The 21,113-nt window shown below is 42.4% G+C and overlaps 1 protein-coding gene across 3 annotated transcripts in view; it reads right to left on the reverse strand.

Moving 5' to 3' along the window:
- The window catches only part of LOC124289628 (BTB and MATH domain-containing protein 36-like), a 44,712-nt gene that overhangs the window by 4,790 nt on the left and 18,809 nt on the right, over positions 1 to 21,113 (reverse strand). For 2 of the 3 annotated variants that reach the window (XM_046726233.1, XM_046726234.1), the window contains exon 2: positions 6,693 to 6,992. In XM_046726233.1, the coding sequence (XP_046582189.1) occupies positions 6,693 to 6,992 (300 nt within the window). The remainder of the gene's footprint in view (positions 1 to 6,692; positions 6,993 to 21,113) is intronic. The other variant, XM_046726235.1, reaches the window with a different exon arrangement.

Below are 21,113 nucleotides of genomic sequence, written 5' to 3' on the forward strand. Positions count from 1 at the left end.
TAAGGATGTCATCTGTGGGATGACTCCATGCCCTGCTACACTGACAAGGTAAGGATGTCATCTGTGGGATGACTCCACCCTGCTACACTGACAAGGTAAGGATGTCATCTGTGGGATGACTCCACGCCCTGCTACACTGACAAGGTCAGGATGTCATCTGTGGGATGACTCCACACCCTGCTACACTGACAAGGTCAGGATGTCATCTGTGGGCTAGCCCATGCACTGCTTACACTGACAAGGTGAGGATGTTATCTGTGGGATGACTCCATGTCCTGCTACACTGACAAGGTAAGGATGTCATCTGTGGGATAGCCGATGCCCTGCTACACTGACAAGGTAAGGATGTCATCTGTGGGATGACTCCATGTCTGGCTACACTGACAAGGTAAGGATGTCATCTGTTGGATGACACCATCGCATGATGAATGTGCCATTTTTCGTGTATTGGGACGCTCAGAAACTCAAAGAAGTGGACATAGAATCTTCATGAACTTAAACTTCAGTTGAAACACCCTGCTACACTGACTGTAAGGGTGTCATGTACGTCTAGGTGCCACACTGGCTGTAAGTGTGTCACGTACATCAAGGTGCCACACTGACTGTAAGGGTGACACGTATGTCTAGATGCCACACTGACTGTAAGGGTGTCACGTACGTCTAGATGCCACACTGACTGTAAGGGTGTCACGTACGTCTAGATGCCATTCTGACTGCAAGTGTGTCACGTACGTCTAGGTGCCACACATTCACTCACTATTACCAGAACAGATATTGATTCCAGGTTCCAGATAAACAATTTACAGTTTGATCATTTACAGCTGATCCTTACCTCAATTCATCCTCGATAGATTTAGGTGCAGCCATTTTAACTGTTAGTATTTCATACAGTATTTATGTTTTTGTTTCTGTTTGCTTTTTTTGTTTTGGTTTTTTGTTGAGGGTGGGGTGCGAGTTGAGTTGAGTTGGGCTTTACGTCACATCGGCATTATGTTGTGTGTGTGTGTGCGTGCGTGCGTGCGTGCGCGCGCGTGTGTGTGTGTTGGATGGCAGCTGTTCTCAGACATTTCAATCCGTAACATTGATTAATCACAGTTTTTTGAGACACACTCGGTAACCACAACAAATATTGATTCCAGGCTCCCGAATAGCGATTCTTACCTTACTTTCCGCTTGACATATAAGTCTGCATCCATTGTATTAATATGGGATGTAATATTGAAACTGTAGTAACACAGGAGACAAGACGACAGATAACTCGGCAACTCGGTGAGTACAACTGTTGTTTCACTTTCGATTTGACAGTTGACAATACACTTCCGAGAAGCAGAATAAGGGAGGTAACTCGGTTTCCCTAATGCCCGGACTTGTCCTTACACATTTTATTCATACGGCGAGAGAGAACTTGACCTGATTTAACTGAGCGGGAGAGGCAACTGGTCTTCAGTAACCCATGCTCGTCGTAAGAGGCGACTAGCGGGATCGGGTGGTCAGGCTGCTGACTTGGTTGACACCACAGGCCCCCACTGCGGGTCAGAAAATCGATAAACTAGGCCCCGGTAATATAGTAGGGGGTGTTGATACTAAACCGGGGCCTAGTTTATCGATTTTCTGACCCGCAGTGGGGGCCTGTGGTTGACACATGTCATTGTATCCCAGTGTATAATGTACAGAGAAATTTCACCTGAGAGACAAATTCAGCCTGATAAAAAGGTTGGAGGCGTTTGCGTCTCCAGCCAGTAATATGCAAGTTATGTAGCACAACTCAGAAGTGTGCAGACTCGGTCGCGTTGACATAATGCCGATAATTAGGATTTAGTCCTTGGCCAAATGTTAGAAAAGTCCCTATCTTTTAGGATCTCTCAGCAGCAGTAAAAGCGTTATCCAGTAATTGGTACGACAACTCCCACCCTCCAGAGATTCTTGGATTATCTCCTTTCTACCATGACATATGCCCCATGAATAAAACGCGTTTTAAATAAAAGAATAAAATAAGTTGTCATCCATACATACTTGTTCTATCTGACTTCCAACTTTTAAAATGTCACTCAAAGAAGTCAGGCGCTTTAAATATGCACTCATTACCCTTGCGTCGTGTTTTGACAGGCCTAGACTACGACGCTAAGAAACTGGACATTATGACGTTTACATACTCATGAATACCTTCCGTACTTAGAGTTACTTTGGGTGATTGTTCAGTCTTTTCATGTTGGAACCAGGCTGGGTCAATGTTTTCCTCCATGTCCGATCCAAACACATCAAAGAAATCGCCGAGGTCAAACGTAACAGTTTGACATGTTTATTTACTTTTATAAGGGTTAACGAGTGCAAAATATTCGGTGAACTGGCTCTAGAAGTGGATATTGAAAATATTTCACTTTTAATTTTTTTAGTAACAGCCAATCAGAAACGAACATACTTAAATGTCATGGAAGAATTAAAGCATTACTGACGCATGAAAGCCTAAACTGTGAAGGAAGACCTAAAATAAGCATTGACAGCGAAAAACGGCGTGTCTGCTGATGAGGTTGTCACATTTCGAGTTGAAACGATCAGTTTCCACGATCTTGCTTCGACCAGGGATCATCTACAACATTTTATATAGTCTCCTGCTTCGACACACAGACGGGTGCCCTCGCTTAACGCTCAGCTGCAATAAATAGAGACGTGTCAAGTTATTACAGAAAAATCTTGAAATTTGTAGACCCGTCTGCCAAATGGCAAAACCTAATCTACTTGCAAAATAATGAAAATGCGAGGGAAAACTTACCATTACTCTTGCGCCACGAGTTCTCCTTTCATTGTCCAGCGAGGAAATGGAGTTGGTTTTGGATAGCGCCGTGAACCCACTCACATAATAAATACAGATAAGCAAGATGCATGATGTGTGCCTGTGATGCAACTGTAAATACTATTTTTGAATATTTGCTTCTATTTGTGCTCACATATATTTTTGAACTTCATGTGCATACGATGTGATAATAGAGCTTCCCAGTCATTGGCTATTGAATAGATTGGTTCATGCATTATGTTAAATTTGATATCACGTAGTGTACTGAATACTAGCATTTATCTCTTATGACTGACTGACTGAGTTTGGTTTTACGCCGCTTTTAGCAATATTCCAGCAATATCACGGCGGGGGACACCAGAAATGGGCTTCACACATTATCTCTGAAGAAGGAGTTACGTTTGTTTTATTCATCAACAACTTATGGTTTATATGTAGAGAGGGGCGGTTGGGTAGCCTAGTGGTTAAAGTGTTCGCTCGTCACGCCCAAGGCCCGGGTTCGATTCCCCACATGGGTACAATGTGTGAAGCCCATTTCTGGTGTCCCCCGCCATGATGAATGTGTATTATGATTTTCAAGGAATAGTATTCATTTCTCGACCTGGTTATGTTTTTGACATGACTATATCTTACATCCAGTACCCTGGGATGGTGATCTACCTCTGGTTATTGGCGATCTATAGCCCATTTTTATACTGTCTTGTCCTTATTTGAAGTCCAATTTTAGAGAGATATGCTAGTTTTAGTTTTAATACTGTAATATTCTATTTGGTTTTACTGTCCTTCGTTGACAGTTTTGTTATAATTTACATGTATTATTGGTCAATTTGAAACCTGTTTTAGTCACGATATGGCTGAAATATTGCCGATGTGATTGTAAATTGTAACTCACTCACTCACTCACATCCAACAATATTGTGAATAGTTCGCCCTCTCATTCTCAGTCGACTAACGGGATCGGGTGGTCAGACTCGCTGACTTGATTGACACACGTGGTCGTATCCAAACTGCGTAGATCGATGGGCATGGACTGATCACTGGATTGTCTGGTCCAGACTCGATTATATACAGACCACCGTCATATTGCTGGAATATTGCTGAGACCGTTAAAAAAAAGAAAACAACCAATCGAGTACAGTCAGACCTTTGGTATAACATTTGACAGTTGGCTTGAAGTCACGTGTATACAGTTCGTCTAAATATGTTTATTTTTATTAACAGACGGAAAACAACAACAACAATAACAACAACAACATCATTATCATCAACTACAACAAAACAATATTCAGAATACATTATCAGTTCAACTAAAACCAAGTACAGTACAAGGATGGAAAATAGGATGCTCTATGTTAAGATGGTACTAAGAGTGTGTACTGCAAGATGTACTCGATCAACACGTACAGATATTAACAGTAGGTGGAATACCATTTGAATCAAGGCAATAAATAGAAAACGCATGGGATAATTGAGTGAGTGAGTTGAACTGTAACGTCACATTCGAGCAATATCGCGAAGTACAGCATGACAACTGGATTGTCACAGAGTATACTTGAAACATGTTTCTGGCCATTATGAAATATTGCAGTGTTGCATTACTATTGCTGGACTATTGTTAAAGGCGGCATAAAAACTAACTCACTCATTACATTATTATTAATTAAAACATTATAAAAAACGACCTCTAGATCTATAGCTAGCGACCAAAGTTAGGCCACAATACTGGGGTCCGTTGGAACTTACGATACTTCTCCTACCTACATGGGCGGTAAGGTAGCCTAGTGCTTAAAGCCTTCGCTCGTCATGCCCAGAAACCGGGTTCGATGTGTGAAGCCCATTTCTGGTGTCCCATGCTGTGATATTACTGGAACATTGCTAAAAACGACACGGCGTAAACTAAACTCACTCACTCTGCTACATACACGGTTCCCCACACATTATTCAGGGTAAGTAACATTTACATTGTATAAGAAATTCAACTACCGTAAAGATTCGGTAAAACAACAAGATACTGCTACAGATACAAAGCAAAGCGTACATGATGATGTATCATGTGACAAGCTTGTAGTGCTTACTTGTGCGAGTACAGTGAGGATGTTTATCTGTCTTAATTGTTATCCGTTTGTGGGGTTGGACGGCAAGTCGCGCAGACTGATTAGGAATGTGGCATTTACATGGGTAAATATGGTAAACATTTGTAAAACTTCAAACGCAGCTTGAAATTTCATGATAATTTGGGTAAATACGGTAAAATATATCAATAAAAATTATTGCTATATGCCAACACTGAAAAAGAGGAAGAGATGATTGGCTGAGAGAAGTCTGATCGGATGATTATGGTAATGGGGATTTGGTTAGGCGGGGAATGTAATTGATTTCCTCTGATCATTCAGGATTACAACAGAATGGAGTACATTGTCACTGCACACAGAGCGAGATTTTGTATGCACTTTAGGTTTTGTCGTCTTTGTATACATAGATCATCTCACCCAAGTGTCTCCTGATATCAAATATATCAACACAAGTTGATTAAAGTTACAAATATCCGAGGCTTCCGTGTGCTGATATATTTGATATTAGAAGACACGAGGGTGACATTTTGTTTAGCGTCTAAAATCATTCTTCATCAGATATCGGTAAAAGAGTGAATTTATCTGAACACATTAAGCTTCTTGAGCAGTGCTCTCATGGAGGTCACAGCATTGTGACGTCATCAACTTTGTGATGTCATAGCATTGTCAGCTGTGTTCATAGTGATGTCAAAGCATTGTGAGGTCATTAACTGATGATGTAATAACAATGTAGCATTATGACAGTTCAACTTCTAGCGATATCTGATCCAATGTAGATATCGCTTGTAGATATTCACCTTTTATTCGGTGAATATCACATGTCCAAGTATTTTTTATTATGTACAAAAGTACTGAAAATACCGTTCTTCTGTGACTACAAAACACGATATATAAGCTTGAGTTTTCTGATAGCTTACGAGATTGAGTTTTAGTAAAATAGACAAGGAATCCCGTAAAAATTCAACATTTCAACGTTTTTAAAACATCACAGTTCAAATGGCACGATGTGTGCAATTAAAGCAGTGCGGAGTTAAAAGCCGTTTCCCAAATCTTTCAGCCACATATAATAAAATTGTTATATCAACCTCTTGCGACGTCGATATCAGTTCACTTGACGTGAGAAAAACAATATCAAAGGGCCTATCTAAGGGTGGAAATATACCCGTCATATAATAATTGTAGATATCACTTGATCTCACACAAGCGATATCTACTGTGGGAGCCAGTTTTGGGGATAAATGCTATTTATTGATGGCAGCAAGTACTGTTTTATAAGGACGAGATGACACATGGGCTGTGAACAGTTACCGTCCAAGTCTTGTCTTGAGAATGTCAGTTGACGTCTATACCAAGTTACTGCATGGTGGACAGTGACATGAACAGAGACGTAGACGGAGGCGACGAGGAGGAAAAGTAGACGGCGACGTAGGCGGTGGCGTGGGCGGTGAAAGTGTACATAGTGTTTCTGAAGAGATGACATTGTGCTTCGATGGACATTAAAATGTGCAGCAACTTTTAGGCCAGTCCTGGTTGAGTCATGCCTATTCGCATACAAAAGCCCTCTGCTGGAAGAAGGCAGCATTTATTTTTGAAGCGAGGAAATCATTTTCGCCATAAGTTCTATCTTTGTATCTTTCCCAAGATTCACGAAGTCTTCTTTATCCTCCAGATAAAAGTAATACTGGTGAGATCTAAGCCGGTAGTGTTTCATCTTCCTTATTGTCAGATCCTTGAGTTTTGGCATACCGTATTTATCAGCCAAATACAAAGCATGTAAAACATCTTTTTCTGCCGCACTGTCACAGAATATCGACAGAAATTCCTCACACCTCCGCTTTAGACCATCCATCTGATACTCGTCAGCTAGTTCCAGCATCTTGTCCACTGTTGCCTCGGTGACAGGGCGTAGTTCTGATGGGTAAATACACAGAAGCATGTCCACAATGTCAGCATACCTTTTTCCTGGGAGAGGGACTTCACGTTTCTGTGTTTCTTTAAATTTCCCATAAAACATCTTGTCAAAAACATCTGACGCTGTAGCAAGCACCGATCTGTTGACGTGAAGACGTCTGCCTTCCATAACCAGAGCAACATTAGTCTTGATAGACGGTTCGTCAAACACAGATGACCTGCAAAAACAGAAAATCATAAAAATGAGCCATTATATACTAGTATATTTTTTCAAAGTATTTAACATAACTCCGCCATGTACATTTCCAAACTACGGTGTTGATCAAAACATAGCTTCTTCCTCTTGTTGAATAATTAGCATAATGTCAACAATAATTTTGAGGTCAGTTTTGGGAAAATCACAAAGGTAAGTAATTAAATTGTGAAATTCAGGAAACTTACACTCACTTACCCACTTACTCCGATGTAAGTGTTCTTTCAGCTCGCTGTGTGAGCGCTAACGATCTCGTGGTGCAAATAGAATCGCAAAATATAATTAGAGTTCTTACTTAGTTCAGTTGCTGTATGAAATATTGAAATATCAGGCAAAGTGATGACAAGTTTACGTCACCCATCCACCCTTTTTTCAGGAATTAAGAATTATATTTGAATTCTAAAATGCTTCGCAGAAAGATCAAAGGCGCCACACTGTGCCATTCTCGTTCGCCCCCTTGTTGTGAAACGTATCCATGGTAATCGACGTCACGGTGCATGTCAGATGTCATCTGGAGTAGACTACTCCGTAGGACCCATTTCTTGGTTTGCAGTTGCTATATTCGGCGGAAACATCACTGGTGGAAACAATATGTATAACTTATTTCCACGGAACAATGGTCTCAGCTCGACTGGGCATTAAACAGCGGCACGGTCATGTTCGCTAACTAAACCTATGTCAACAGTCCCACAACGATCAGTATGTTGATTCTGAGGGTAAGTTTATTTTACAACTAACACAAAGATTAAAAGATATCTATTTGAAAGAATGGTTTGAAAAGATATCACTTTCCAGTAAATGTCTGTATTATAAGATGTTTAAATGTACTTTTGACTCCGAAACTTATCTTTCATGTCTAAACGTACAAAAGTATAGGATAGCGTTAAGCAGATTGAGATGTTCTTCACATGATTCATCTATCGAAAGTGGAAGATTTAAAAATGTCAAAAAAGGAAATAGAACTTGCAAACTATGTGATCTTAACCAAATAGAAGATGAATATTATTTTCTTTTAATTTGCCCTGCTTATAATTCCATCAGAAAGTTGTATATTAAGAAATATTATTGTGCCCATCCAAACCTTTATAAATTCTCAGCATTGTTGAATAACAAAACCCATACTATACTTCAAAACTTGTCCATGTTTGCTTACTATGCCATGTTGTTTAGGACAGAATATATCTCAGAACACAATGTACCCTAAAGTTGATTATTTTCCCTTCTTCATGTATATTATCCGTGCATGTAAATATTGATTTATAAATGCATTGTACTACAGGCCTCTGGCCTTTCAGTACCGGAAATAAATATACAACTAATGCATCAGTAGAATGTCGGGTGACTTGTCAGCTTCATCTGGATGTACTGATCTAAACATACCCTGGTAGTAGAAACGCGACGTTCATATCGCTCCATATGGTTTACGTTAATCCCAGATGTAATTAAAGTACTTCAGAGATATTTAACCCTAACGTAAACCGTCATCAAACTGTTTATCATTTGTTTCCCTGGTAACGTGCGTCGTAAGGTAGGATGCAAATATGTAAACAGAACAGCACGTCGGTTAGCCCTCAACGTGGATTGTTACTTTAGGTCACTGCCACCGTTTGTATGAGTTCTGCTTCGAATTAAGCGTCGGTCAGTATTAAACTTGTCTATAAGAAAAGAAAAGGAATCCAAATGCTGTTCGCTCTACCCCAATGTATAGTGTATTCTAATTCAACTTAGTATGTAACACGAGTTCTGATTGGTCAATGCTATAAATTTCCGACCGTATAATCAGCATACATGGTCGCAATTTGAAAACCGATTCACCGAAACCTTTGAATGTATCCCTACACTATTGGGGTAACGCTGTTTCGCAGGACATTGTCATTTGCAGAAGCCATTGGTCAATTAACTCCCCTATCCAGCTAAAATGGGTGGAATTTGTGTTAAAAAAGACAAAACAGTATCATAAATTTAATTTTAAGTTCAAACAACTTACTCGCAACGGGCTGTTGACCCAACACTGTTAGATCATGAAACAAGGTTTATGACGTCATTATGGAGCGTGACGTCACCTGCTATGACGTCATTTGACAACAGAACTGATAATGGCCCGTAGTTGAGGAATCAGCGGGCCGCTCATTTCTGTAATTAGAGGGCGGTTTCATCATAATACTGTCCATGTTATCTATAATTCTAATACATTCATCATTGTGAAATTTAGTCTGTGTGCACATAATAAACGTGTGTTTGAAAAGGGAACTACTTTCTCTGGCGATGGTGTAAGTTGAAAGAGTGATATCATTAACCTTTGACCTAGAGGAACTTTGACCTGGTTTAAATAATGAATTTCTTTCACGAAAAAACATCGTAAAACGAGTTGAATTAGAATGGGGATAACTGTACTGTGTTTGACGAATTGGGGACGTATACCGGTGCTTACGCGTCGCCGATATAACTAAATTTGCGGCTATATAACCACCGGTATACGTCCCCAATTCGTCAAACACAGTACAGTTATCCCCTAAATAAAGTACCATTTACCCTGAACAAGCGTCTGACTACTTTAACGTGTTAATAGTTCAGGGCAAAAGTGTACTTTATTACACTTAATATGGGGGTAGGACGAACTGTATTTTTAAAACTGAACTACTGAACTGTCCATTTTGTAACTCACTTCTAATGTGCTTATTGTTTCGCCATGTTTCCAAGTCCTGTGATATCATTTGAACCTACTTATCTGAAGTCGAATGCCTTGTCCTCAATGTGTTCACCAATGGGGTTAACACCACGCTCTGCTTCAATGACAAGGTGGCACCCCTTGAAGAGCAACCTCCTCGTGGTGGGTGCTGGGTAACGCTAATGGCTCTTCGCCCCCGTGTGGACCCGGGGTCGAATAGGTCCACAGCACCCCATTGCTGGTCGTAAGAGGCGATCAAATTGGGCAACCCGTTTGCCGTTGGTTGCATCCCTGTGTCGGCAGAGGAAGGGAGTCTGGTGGTTGAGGATGACGGAACCGGCAATAGTGTTCACTAATCCAACACACCACTTCGACCCTAACTTTGCCTAGACGGGTGGTAGAATAGGCCCGATTCTACCAATCGGCTGGTCACGCCTTGCCCTGTGCATGGAATGTCTATACAAAACTTGGTATCACATAACACTTTTGACCATGTTCAAAATGTTAACAAATATTCCACCAAAACAAACTAGCCTCGCAGACCCATGCACAGAAGGCGGTGGCTCACGGGCCAATCTGGTGATGCTGACCTCCGATTTCTGTACGTCTCCAATTGATTGTCAAGGACAGAACCATCCTGACCTTTAATCTGGTAGGCAGCTACAGCATTTCATGTCAAATTCGCTGGAGTATAACACCACCTTATCCCTGGTCTTTGCAGCTTGGAGACACGCTGCAGTATAAGATCGTCCTTGTTGACACTCCACGGTGGGTGGGGAGAGGGGATGCTGAACCACATTACTAACGACATGGCTTCCCAATACCCCGGTTCAAAACGAAGACACATGGATGATGACAATTCCTCGTCTGACGAGAGTACGCCCCTCCGACCTGACTACTGGCCACGTTTCCTGATCATTGAGGCTTGTGACAAGCAACCTTTGCAATTGAACCCTTTTGCAATCTCCAAAGGTATCGCTGGTGTCTGCGGAGAGGTTGCTAATGTTACAAAACTCCGATCTGGCTCTCTCCTGATAGAATGCACCCGGAAACACCAATCCTTGAATCTCCTCAAAATAAAAGAATTTGTCAACATCAAGGTCGCTGTCTCAGCACACAAAACCCTTAACTCGTGTAGAGGCATTGTACGGGACAGAGCTCGATGCCTGTCTGACATGACTGAAGAACAAATTGTCAAGGAACTCTCTCAGCAATCCGTCACAGCCGTCAAACGATTTACCTTCAAAAAGGATGGTGTTGTTCACCCAACGAACACCTATCTCTTCACATTCGCGCGAGCAAACATCCCTGACTCGATTAAAGCTGGTTATTGTAGCATTGGTGTGGAGGTGTAGTCCCCAATCCACTCCGGTGCTACAACTGCCAAAAGTTTGGACATGGATCCAAGTCCTGTCGTTCCTCTGCTGTCTGTTACCGCTGTGGTGACAAGCATGAGGGCAACGACTGTACTAAGGAAGTGAAGTGCACAAACTGCGGTGGTAACCATATGGCCTCTTCCAAGTTCTGTCCAGTATGGAAACGCGAATCTGAGATACTAAAGATAAAGCACAAAGAAAATATCTCCTTTCACGAAGCAAAGAAGAGGGTTGCAAGTCTAACTGCAGCCCCTTCAGCCATCACCTACTCTGCTGCTGTCTCCCGTCCTACCATCACTACTGCAACCATCTCATGTCAGACCGACCTGACATGGGTCACGTCTTCTAAGCCAACTGAACTCAACACAACTCAGCCTATCTCAGCCACTCCATCTCCAACGCCCAAAGTCAAAACCCCTGAATCACAAACACCAGAGCAAATGCCAAAACCAGAGACAGAAACTGCGCGCAGAAAAAGGGAAAAAAAGAGGCTAGAGAGACTAAAGCAACTCGAACAACCGCCAAACACAAAACCAAAGGCCACCTCTCCCTCAGAGGTCCCCATCGAGGTCCATAACTCCTTTGGCCCTCTGGATATGGAGGTAACTCCATCTCCACCAGACACCAATAAGAGTTCATCAAACGCTTTCTCACGTTCACGTGACATGTCACCAGTGGAAGCACCATGAATCCACAAAACATGATCCAATGGAATTGCAGAGGACTTAAGAATAATTATAATGAATTACAGTTATTGATTCAAGACTTCAAACCATCTGCGTTTTGTCTCCAAGAAACCTACCTAAAAAGGACCGATAAATTTGACATCCGTCACAGCCGTCAAACGATTCACCTTCAAAAAGGATGGTGTTGTTCACCCAACGAACACCTATCTCTTCACATTCGCGCGAGCAAACATCCCTGACTCGATTAAAGCTGGTTATTGTAGCATTGGTGTGGAGATGTAGTCCCCAATCCACTCCGGTGCTACAACTGCCAAAAGTTTGGACATGGATCCAAGTCCTGTCGTTCCTCTGCTGTCTGTTACCGCTGTGGTGACAAGCATGAGGGCAACGACTGTACTAAGGAAGTGAAGTGCACAAACTGCGGTGGTAACCATATGGCCTCTTCCAAGTTCTGTCCAGTATGGAAACGCGAATCTGAGATACTAAAGATAAAGCACAAAGAAAATATCTCCTTTCACGAAGCAAAGAAGAGGGTTGCAAGTCTAACTGCAGCCCCTTCAGCCATCACCTACTCTGCTGCTGTCTCCCGTCCTACCATCACTACTGCAACCATCTCATGTCAGACCGACCTGACATGGGTCACGTCTTCTAAGCCAACTGAACTCAACACAACTCAGCCTATCTCAGCCACTCCATCTCCAACGCCCAAAGTCAAAACCCCTGAATCACAAACACCAGAGCAAATGCCAAAACCAGAGACAGAAACTGCGCGCAGAAAAAGGGAAAAAAAGAGGCTAGAGAGACTAAAGCAACTCGAACAACCGCCAAACACAAAACCAAAGGCCACCTCTCCCTCAGAGGTCCCCATCGAGGTCCATAACTCCTTTGGACCTCTGGATATGGAGGTAACTCCATCTCCACCAGACACCAATAAGAGTTCATCAAACGCTTTCTCACGTTCACGTGACATGTCACCAGTGGAAGCACCATGAATCCACAAAACATGATCCAATGGAATTGCAGAGGACTTAAGAATAATTATAATGAATTACAGTTATTGATTCAAGACTTCAAACCATCTGCGTTTTGTCTCCAAGAAACCTACCTAAAAAGGACCGATAAATTTGACATCCGTCGGTACAGTTCCTACCACTCCTTTTCTCCTCCCGGTGTAAAAGCTACAGGAGATACTTCTATCCTGGTGAGGCAGGGCATCCTCCATAGCCCTGTTCCACTTAACACCAACCTACAAACTGTTGCTGTCCGCATGACTCTGAACATAGGGTTTACACTATGTTCCCTCTATCTCCCTCCCACCTCAACTGTCCGCCTATCAGATCTTCAGAACTTATACGATCAACTCCCAAAACCCTGCATAATCATGGGCGACTTCAACGGCCATAACCCCTATGGGGGAGTAATGATACAAATAGTAAGGGAAAGATCCTTGAAGAGTTTCTCTCCAATAATGATGTATGCATCTTCAACGATGGATCAAACACCTACCTCCATCCTGCAACTGGATCATACTCTGCTCTCGATCTATCACTTACAGATTCTAAAATTTTAAATGAGTTTGAATGGTCGGTCCATGACGACCTTTGTGGGAGCGACCACTTCCCAAAAATTCTTACTCCTATCAACCCCACGGATGAACCACCATCAACAAGATGGAATTTTACTAAGGCCAACTGGCCCTTATTCCAAACCCTATGTTCAGAAAAACTTAAGCCGGACAACTTCAGGAATGTTCCTGACCCCATGGAACTATTTTCAGACGTCCTAAATGCCATCGGAGACAAAAGTATTCCTAAGTCCTCTGCAAACCCGCACATACGCAAACCATGGTTTGATACAAACTGCAAACAAGCTAGGAAAAATAGGAAGAAGGCGGAAAAATATTTCCGACAACATCCTACAGTGCATAACCTGAATGCTGTTAAAATGACAAATGCCAGGGCAAAACGTACCTTCAAACAAACTAAACGCCGGTCATGGAGGAAATATGTGTCCAAAATCAACTCCCGCACACCCATGTCCAAGGTGTGGAACATGATTCAAAAGATCAAGGGCAAAGGGTCAAAATCAGGAGTTCACCACCTGAAAGATGGTGACTCCCTTCTAACAAATAAATCTGAAATTGCAAACAAACTCGGCGAAACTTTGGCAAACCACTCCTCCTCATCAAATTATAACCCTCAGTTCCAGAAATATCAAACCCATCAAGAAAAGAAACCAGTCAATTTTAACTCTGATAATGGGGAGGATTACAACGAAACGTTTTCCCTCCATGAATTATGTACTGCCCTAGGACAAGCTCAAGATACTGCGGCAGGAGCTGATGAAATCCATTATCAGCTTCTGAAACACCTCCCTGACATAGGCCTGGAAACACTCCTAAATATATTTGATGACATCTGGACATCCGGACACTTTCCCCCTTCATGGCACAATGCCATTATCATCCCTATACCAAAACCCGGTCGCGATCATACTGATCCCTCAAACTACCGTCCTATATCACTAACTAGCTGCGTTTGCAAAACCATGGAGCGCATGGTCAACAATCGATTAATCTGGTACCTGGAGACCAATAACCTCCTCAGTGACCTCCAATGTGGTTTCCGAAAAAAACGAAGTACCATTGACCATCTGGTGCGTCTGGAATCATTTATCAAAAACTCCATTGTCAACAAGCAACATGCAGTATCTATCTTTTTCGACTTAGAAAAAGCATATGATACAACATGGAAACATGGTATCCTAAAAGATTTACACGAGTTTGGATTGAGGGGTAGACTACCTCAATTCATATCTCGGTTTTTAAATAACAGACAATTTCAAGTTCGGGTGGGTTCCACACTGTCTGACTATTTCCACCAAGATCAGGGCGTCCCCCAAGGCAGCATCCTGTCTGTCACACTTTTTAGCATCAAAATTAACAGCCTCACTAACGTCCTGAACAGTTGCGTTGATGGGTCCCTTTTCGTGGATGACTTCAATATCTCATGTCGTGGTAAGAACATGCATGCAATAGAAAGACAGCTACAACTCTGCCTTAACAAAATCCAAAAATGGGCCAATGAAAATGGTTTTAAGTTTTCAAAATCCAAAACAAATTGTATTCACTTTTGTCGTAAATACAAACCACACAAGGATCCAGACCTAACTTTAGATGGTACTCCCATCAAGGTAGTAGAAGAGGCCAAATTCCTTGGACTCATATTCGACCGCCACCTGACATTCTTACCACACATAAAATATTTGAAAACCAAGTGCTTGAAGGCTCTAGACTTGCTAAAAGTAGTTTCAAATACGGAGTGGGGAGGGGATCAGACCACCCTCCTTCACTTGTACAGATCATTAGTTCGCAGTAAACTAGATTATGGCTCCATTGTCTACGGTGGAGCCTGCAAAAGCAATTTAGAAAATTAGACTCTATCCACCACCAAGGACTGAGGCTCTGCCTGGGAGCTTTTAGGACCTCTCCGGTAGACAGTCTATATGCAGAGGCCAATGAACCTTCCCTTGAACAACGCCGCATTAAACTCTCACTGCAGTATATCACTAAATTACGTTCAAATGAGTCCAATCCAGCATACAATTGTGTTTTCAACCCGCTCTATGAAAACTTATTTCCTAAACTACCAAGCCTGGTTCCACCACTTGTAATCAGGATCAAACCACACATAACTGCAGCTAAAATTGATCTCGACATCATTGCACCATACCGACTTCTATCCTCACCACCATGGCAAATGGTGAAACCACAGGTCGATCTCACCCTCACCAAACTCAAAAGTCTGAAACAAATCCCTTTGGTGTTCCAACAGGTATACAACCAGTTACGTTCTAAGTATAACACTCACAGATCCATTTTCACAGACGGATCCAAGGACGATGGCCAAGTTGCCAGCGCTACAGTCATTGGAGCCAAGACTGTCTCCTCTAGGATCCCCGACAACAGTTCCATTTTCGAATCACCGCTGAAGCCAAAGCTATCTTCTCAGCTTTGACCTACATTCAACAGCAAAATCAGTCCAAAACTACATCGTATTTACAGATTCATTATCCTGCCTTCAAGCACTTCTAAATGTGACTTCAAGTCACCCAATCATCCTGGACATATTAGAACTGTACAACGACCTTTCTACTGGCCAATATGACATCATCCTCTGCTGGTTGCCGGGTCACGTCGCATAGCAGGTAACACTAAGGCCGATGCTGCAGCAAAAGCAGCTCTCGAAAAGCCCCTATGTCCACTGCTAATCCCATACAGTGACTTCAAACCCACTATCAAAAGCTATACTCGGGACCTGATGCAAAAGGTGGGACACTCAAGTAGGAAGAAACAAACTCCATGAACTGAAGCCAACAATCGGTTATACCTACTTGGGTTGTCAGTCAAGACGTGATGAGGTAATTTTACGACGATGTCGTATTGGCCATAGTCGATTTACACATGACTATCTGCTGAAAACGGATGGGGATGGACCCCCCATGTGTGTCTCTTGCGATGAGGTGTTCACCGTCAAGCATATTCTGCTTGAATGCGTGGACTTATCGCCTGCAAGGGACTCACATTATGAAGCAACAAACCTAAAAGATCTGTTCTCACGCGTGAGCGCCCATCTGATACTGAACTACCTGAGGGAAGTTGATCTGTATCATAAATTGTAACTGTGAAATGTAACAACCATAAATTGTAACTATGAAATGTAACAAACCGCCTGCCTTTAAATTTGATGCTATGACTTTTTCTGCTTTTGAATGACAATGTAATAAATAAATGTCTTTGAAACAAAACTCATTCCGAGTATGTACTTACAATATTTACTAATGCAAACTTGTTCCCGTCACTATATGGCTGGAAAAATGCCGATGTGACGTAAAGCTCAACTCAACTCAACTCAATGACAAGGTAAGTAAACTCTGTCAAAAAAAGAAACGCAACCCCTGTCCTCAGATATGAAAAGTTCGTTTGAATGAAGTTATTGCTTCCAAACTAAATTTTATTCGAATGTATTGAAATTATACACGTAATTAATGAAGATTACCATCCAAACAACTGCATTTGTACGCATAAGTGTATTTTATTGCTTATTCCGTCACAACGCATGAAATGACCCTCATGGTGACTTCGCACAAAAAAAAAACCACATGCAAATCATGAAAATGGCAGTTAATGTAGGGGTGTATAAAAGCCCATGTGCTTTCGTATTATATTCATTCATTTGTCGCCGAAAAGCTGTGTTAAAAATGCCACGATTGAGTGCTGCCGACCGAAATATCGCCATTGGTCGTGTTCAAGCCGGAGAAAGTTTTGGAACTGTTGCACGGCACCTAAATGTTCACAAAACAACGATATCCCGACTTTGGAGCCGCTACAACAACTTCAATTTGACCAACGATCGCCGAGAAGTGGAAGGCCAAGAATCACGACCCCCTTCAAGATCGGGTACATCGGGTCCATCACCTGCGTGTCGGCATGCCCTACCAACCGTTGACTGCCACACAAATACCAGGTTTGAGGAGAGTGTCAGCTCAAACGATTAGGAACCGTCTGAAAGAAGCGGGTTTACGTGCCTGTAGACCAGTTGTTGGACCTGTACTACGCCCCCTACATCGACGCCGACGACTCAGGTGGTGCAACAACGTAAGGATACGGACTTTACAAAGCTGGAGGCGCATCTGGTTTCTGATGAATCACGCTTTTGCAACGCCACAACGGAAGACAGCGTCTGTATAGGAGACGTCATAAACGTTTTGCGCCCATCTGCGTCCGACAGGTGGACAGATTTGGCGGAGAAAGCGTCATGGTTTGGGGAACCATCTCATACAACCAGAAATCAGACTTGGTGATCGTTCCAGGAACCTGACAGCCCAACGTTACACCAACCACGTGTTAAAGCTTCACCTTCTCCCGATTATTGACCAACAGACACAGATTTTTCAACGGGACAACGCCGACCTCATACTGCACGTGCAACAATGAACTTTCTGCAGAATTCCAACGTCAATGTCTTGCCATGGCCCTCTAAATCACCAGACCTCAACCCTATTGAACACCTGTGGGATACTCTGGATCGATCCCAGCGTGCGTCAACGTCAGCCGCCGCCACAGACGCTGCAACAGCTCGCCGTTGCACTGCAGGAGGAGTGGAGAGCCATTCCCAGGAAAGAATCCGGCGTCTTATCCGTTCTTGTCCAAGGAGATGCCGTGCAGTGATTGCAGCTCGTGGTGCTCATACGAGATACTGAGAAAGACGCCCCCCTGGTGACAAACTGGTGTCTGTGAGATGACTTTTGAAATAACAATTTTAAACATGCCCATCTGGGTTATTATTCTGCCAAATTTCAGACTTCTGTCTTAAATAATAAAAATGCCGTGTCGTCCTAAAACTTCAGATCAAAATCTCTAAAATACAAGGGTTGCGTTTCTTTTTTGACAGAGTTTATAACAAGGGACTCACATTATGATGCAACAAACCTAAAAGATCTGTTCTCACGCGTGAGCGCCCATCTGATACTTAACTACCTGAGGGAAGTTGATCTGTATCATAAATTGTAACTGTGAAATGTAACAACCATAAATTGTAACTATGAAATGTAACAAACCGCCTGCCTTTAAATTTGATGCTATGACTTTTTCTGCTTTTGAATGACAATGTAATAAATAAATGTCTTTGAAACAAAACTCATTCCGAGTATGTACTTACAATATTTACTAATGCAAACTTGTTCTCGTCACTATATGGCTGGAAAAATGCCGATGTGACGTAAAGCTCAACTCAACTCAACTCAACTCAACATACTGCGACTGTAACCGGGATAGTGGTCGGATCTAAATAAATCCAGGACACTGGTCACGGGGGTGAGAACTTTTATTCCCAATGGGTTGAGTTGAGTTGAGGGGCTTTTCGAGAGCTGCTTTTGCTGCAGCATCGGCCTTAGTGTTACCTGCTATGCCGACGTGACCCGGCAACCAGCAGAGGATGATGTCATATTGGCCAGTAGAAGGTCGTTGTACAGTTCTAATATGTCCAGGATGATTGGGTGACTTGAAGTCACATTTAGAAGTGCTTGAAGGCAGGATAATGAATCTGTAAATACGATGAAGTTTTTGGACTGATTTTGCTGTTGAATGTAGGTCAAAGCTGAGAAGATAGCTTTGGCTTCAGCGGTGAAAATGGAACTGTTGTCGGGGATCCTAGAGGAGACAGTCTTGGTTCCAATGACTGTAGCGCTGGCAACTTGGCCATCGTCCTTGGATCCGTCTGTGAAAATGGATCTGTGAGTGTTATACTTAGAACGTAACTGGTTGTATTCCTGTTGGAACACCAAAGGATTTGTTTCAGACTTTTGAGTTTGGTGAGGGTGAGATCGACCTGTGGTTTCACCATTTGCCATGGTGGTGAGGATAGAAGTCGGTATGGTGCAATGATGTCGAGATCAATTTTAGCTGCAGTTATGTGTGGTTTGATCCTGATTCCAAGTGGTGGAACCAGGCTTGGCAGTTTAGGAAATAAGTTTTCATAGAGCGGGTTGAAAACACAATTGTATGCTGGATTGGACTCATTTGAACGTAATTTAGTGATATACTGCAGTTAGAGTTTAATGCGGCGTTGTTCAAGGGAAGGTTCATTGGCCTCTGCATATAGACTGTCTACCGGAGAGGTCCTAAAAGCTCCCAGGCAGAGCCTCAGTCCTTGGTGGTGGATAGAGTCTAATTTTTCTAAATTGCTTTTGCAGGCTCCACCGTGAACAATGGAGCCATAATCTAGTTTACTGCTTGAACTAATGATCTGTACAAGTGAAGGAGGGTGGTCTGATCCCTCCCACTCTGTATTTGAAACTACTTTTAGCAAGTCTAGAGCCTTCAAGCACTTGGTTTTCAAATATTTTATGTGTGGTAAGAATGTCAGGTGGCGGTCGAATATGAGTCCAAGGAATTTGGCCTCTTCTACTACCTTGATGGGAGTACCATCTAAAGTTAGGTCTGGATCCTTGTGTGGTTTGTATTTACGACAAAAGTGAATACAATTTGTTTTGGATTTTGAAAACTTAAAACCATTTTCATTGGCCCATTTTTGGATTTTGTTAAGGCAGAGTTGTAGCTGCCTTTCTATTGCGTGCATGTTCTTACCACGACATGAGATATTGAAGTCATCCACGAAAAGGGACCCATCAACGCAACTGTTCAGGACGTTAGTGAGGCTGTTAATTTTGATGCTAAAAAGTGTGACAGACAGGATGCTGCCTTGGGGAACGCCCTGATCTTGGTGGAAATAGTCAGACAGTGTGGAACCCACCCGAATTTGAAACTGTCTGTTATTTAAAAACCGAGATATGAATTGAGGTAATCTACCCCTCAATCCAAACTCGTGTAAATCTTTTAGGAGACCATGTTTCCATGTTGTATCATATGCTTTTTCTAAGTCGAAAAAGATAGATACTGCATGTTGTTTGTTGACAATGGAGTTTTTGATATATGATTCCAGACGCACCAGATGGTCAATGGTACTTCGGTTTTTTCGGAAACCACATTGGAGGTCACTGAGGAGGTTATTGGTCTCCAGGTACCAGATTAATCGATTGTTGACCATGCGCTCCATGGTTTTGCAAACGCAGCTAGTTAGTGATATAGGACGGTAGTTCAGTATGATCGCGACCGGGTTTTGGTATAGGGATGATAATGGCATTGTGCCATGAATGGGGAAAGTGTCCGGATGTCCAGATGTCATCAAATATATTTAGGAGTGTTTCCAAGCCTGAGTCAGGGAGGTGTTTCAGAAGCTGATAATGGATTTCATCAGCTCCTGCCGCAGTATCGTGAGCTTGTCCTAGGGCAGTACGTAATTCATGGAGGGAAAGCGCTTCGTTGTAATCCTCCCCATTATCAGAGTTAAAATTGACTGGTTTCTTTTCTTGTTGGGTTTGATATTTCTGGAACTGAGGGTTATAATTTGATGAGGAGGAGTGGTTTGCCAAAGTTTCGCCGAGTTTGTTTGCAATTTCAGATTTATTTGTTAGAAGGAGTCACCATCTTTCAGGTGGTGAACTCCTGATTTTGACCCTTGCCCTTGATCTTTTTGAATCATGTTCCACACCTTGGACATGGGTGTCTTGGGAGTTGATTTTGGACACATATTTCCTCCATGAGCGGCGTTTAGTTTGTTTGAAGGTACATTTTGCCCTGGCATTTGTCATTTTAACAGCATTCAGGTTATGCACTGTAGGATGGTGTCGGAAATATTTTTCCGCCTTCTTCCTATTCTTCCTAGCTTGTTTGCAGTTTGTATCAAACCATGGTTTGCGTATGTGCGGGTTTGCAGAGGACTTAGGAATACTTTTGT

The sequence above is a fragment of the Haliotis rubra genome, unplaced genomic scaffold, assembly GCF_003918875.1.
Source record: "Haliotis rubra isolate DU_JTF1 unplaced genomic scaffold, ASM391887v1 Scf445, whole genome shotgun sequence".
Classification (NCBI taxonomy): Eukaryota; Metazoa; Mollusca; class Gastropoda; order Lepetellida; family Haliotidae; genus Haliotis; species Haliotis rubra.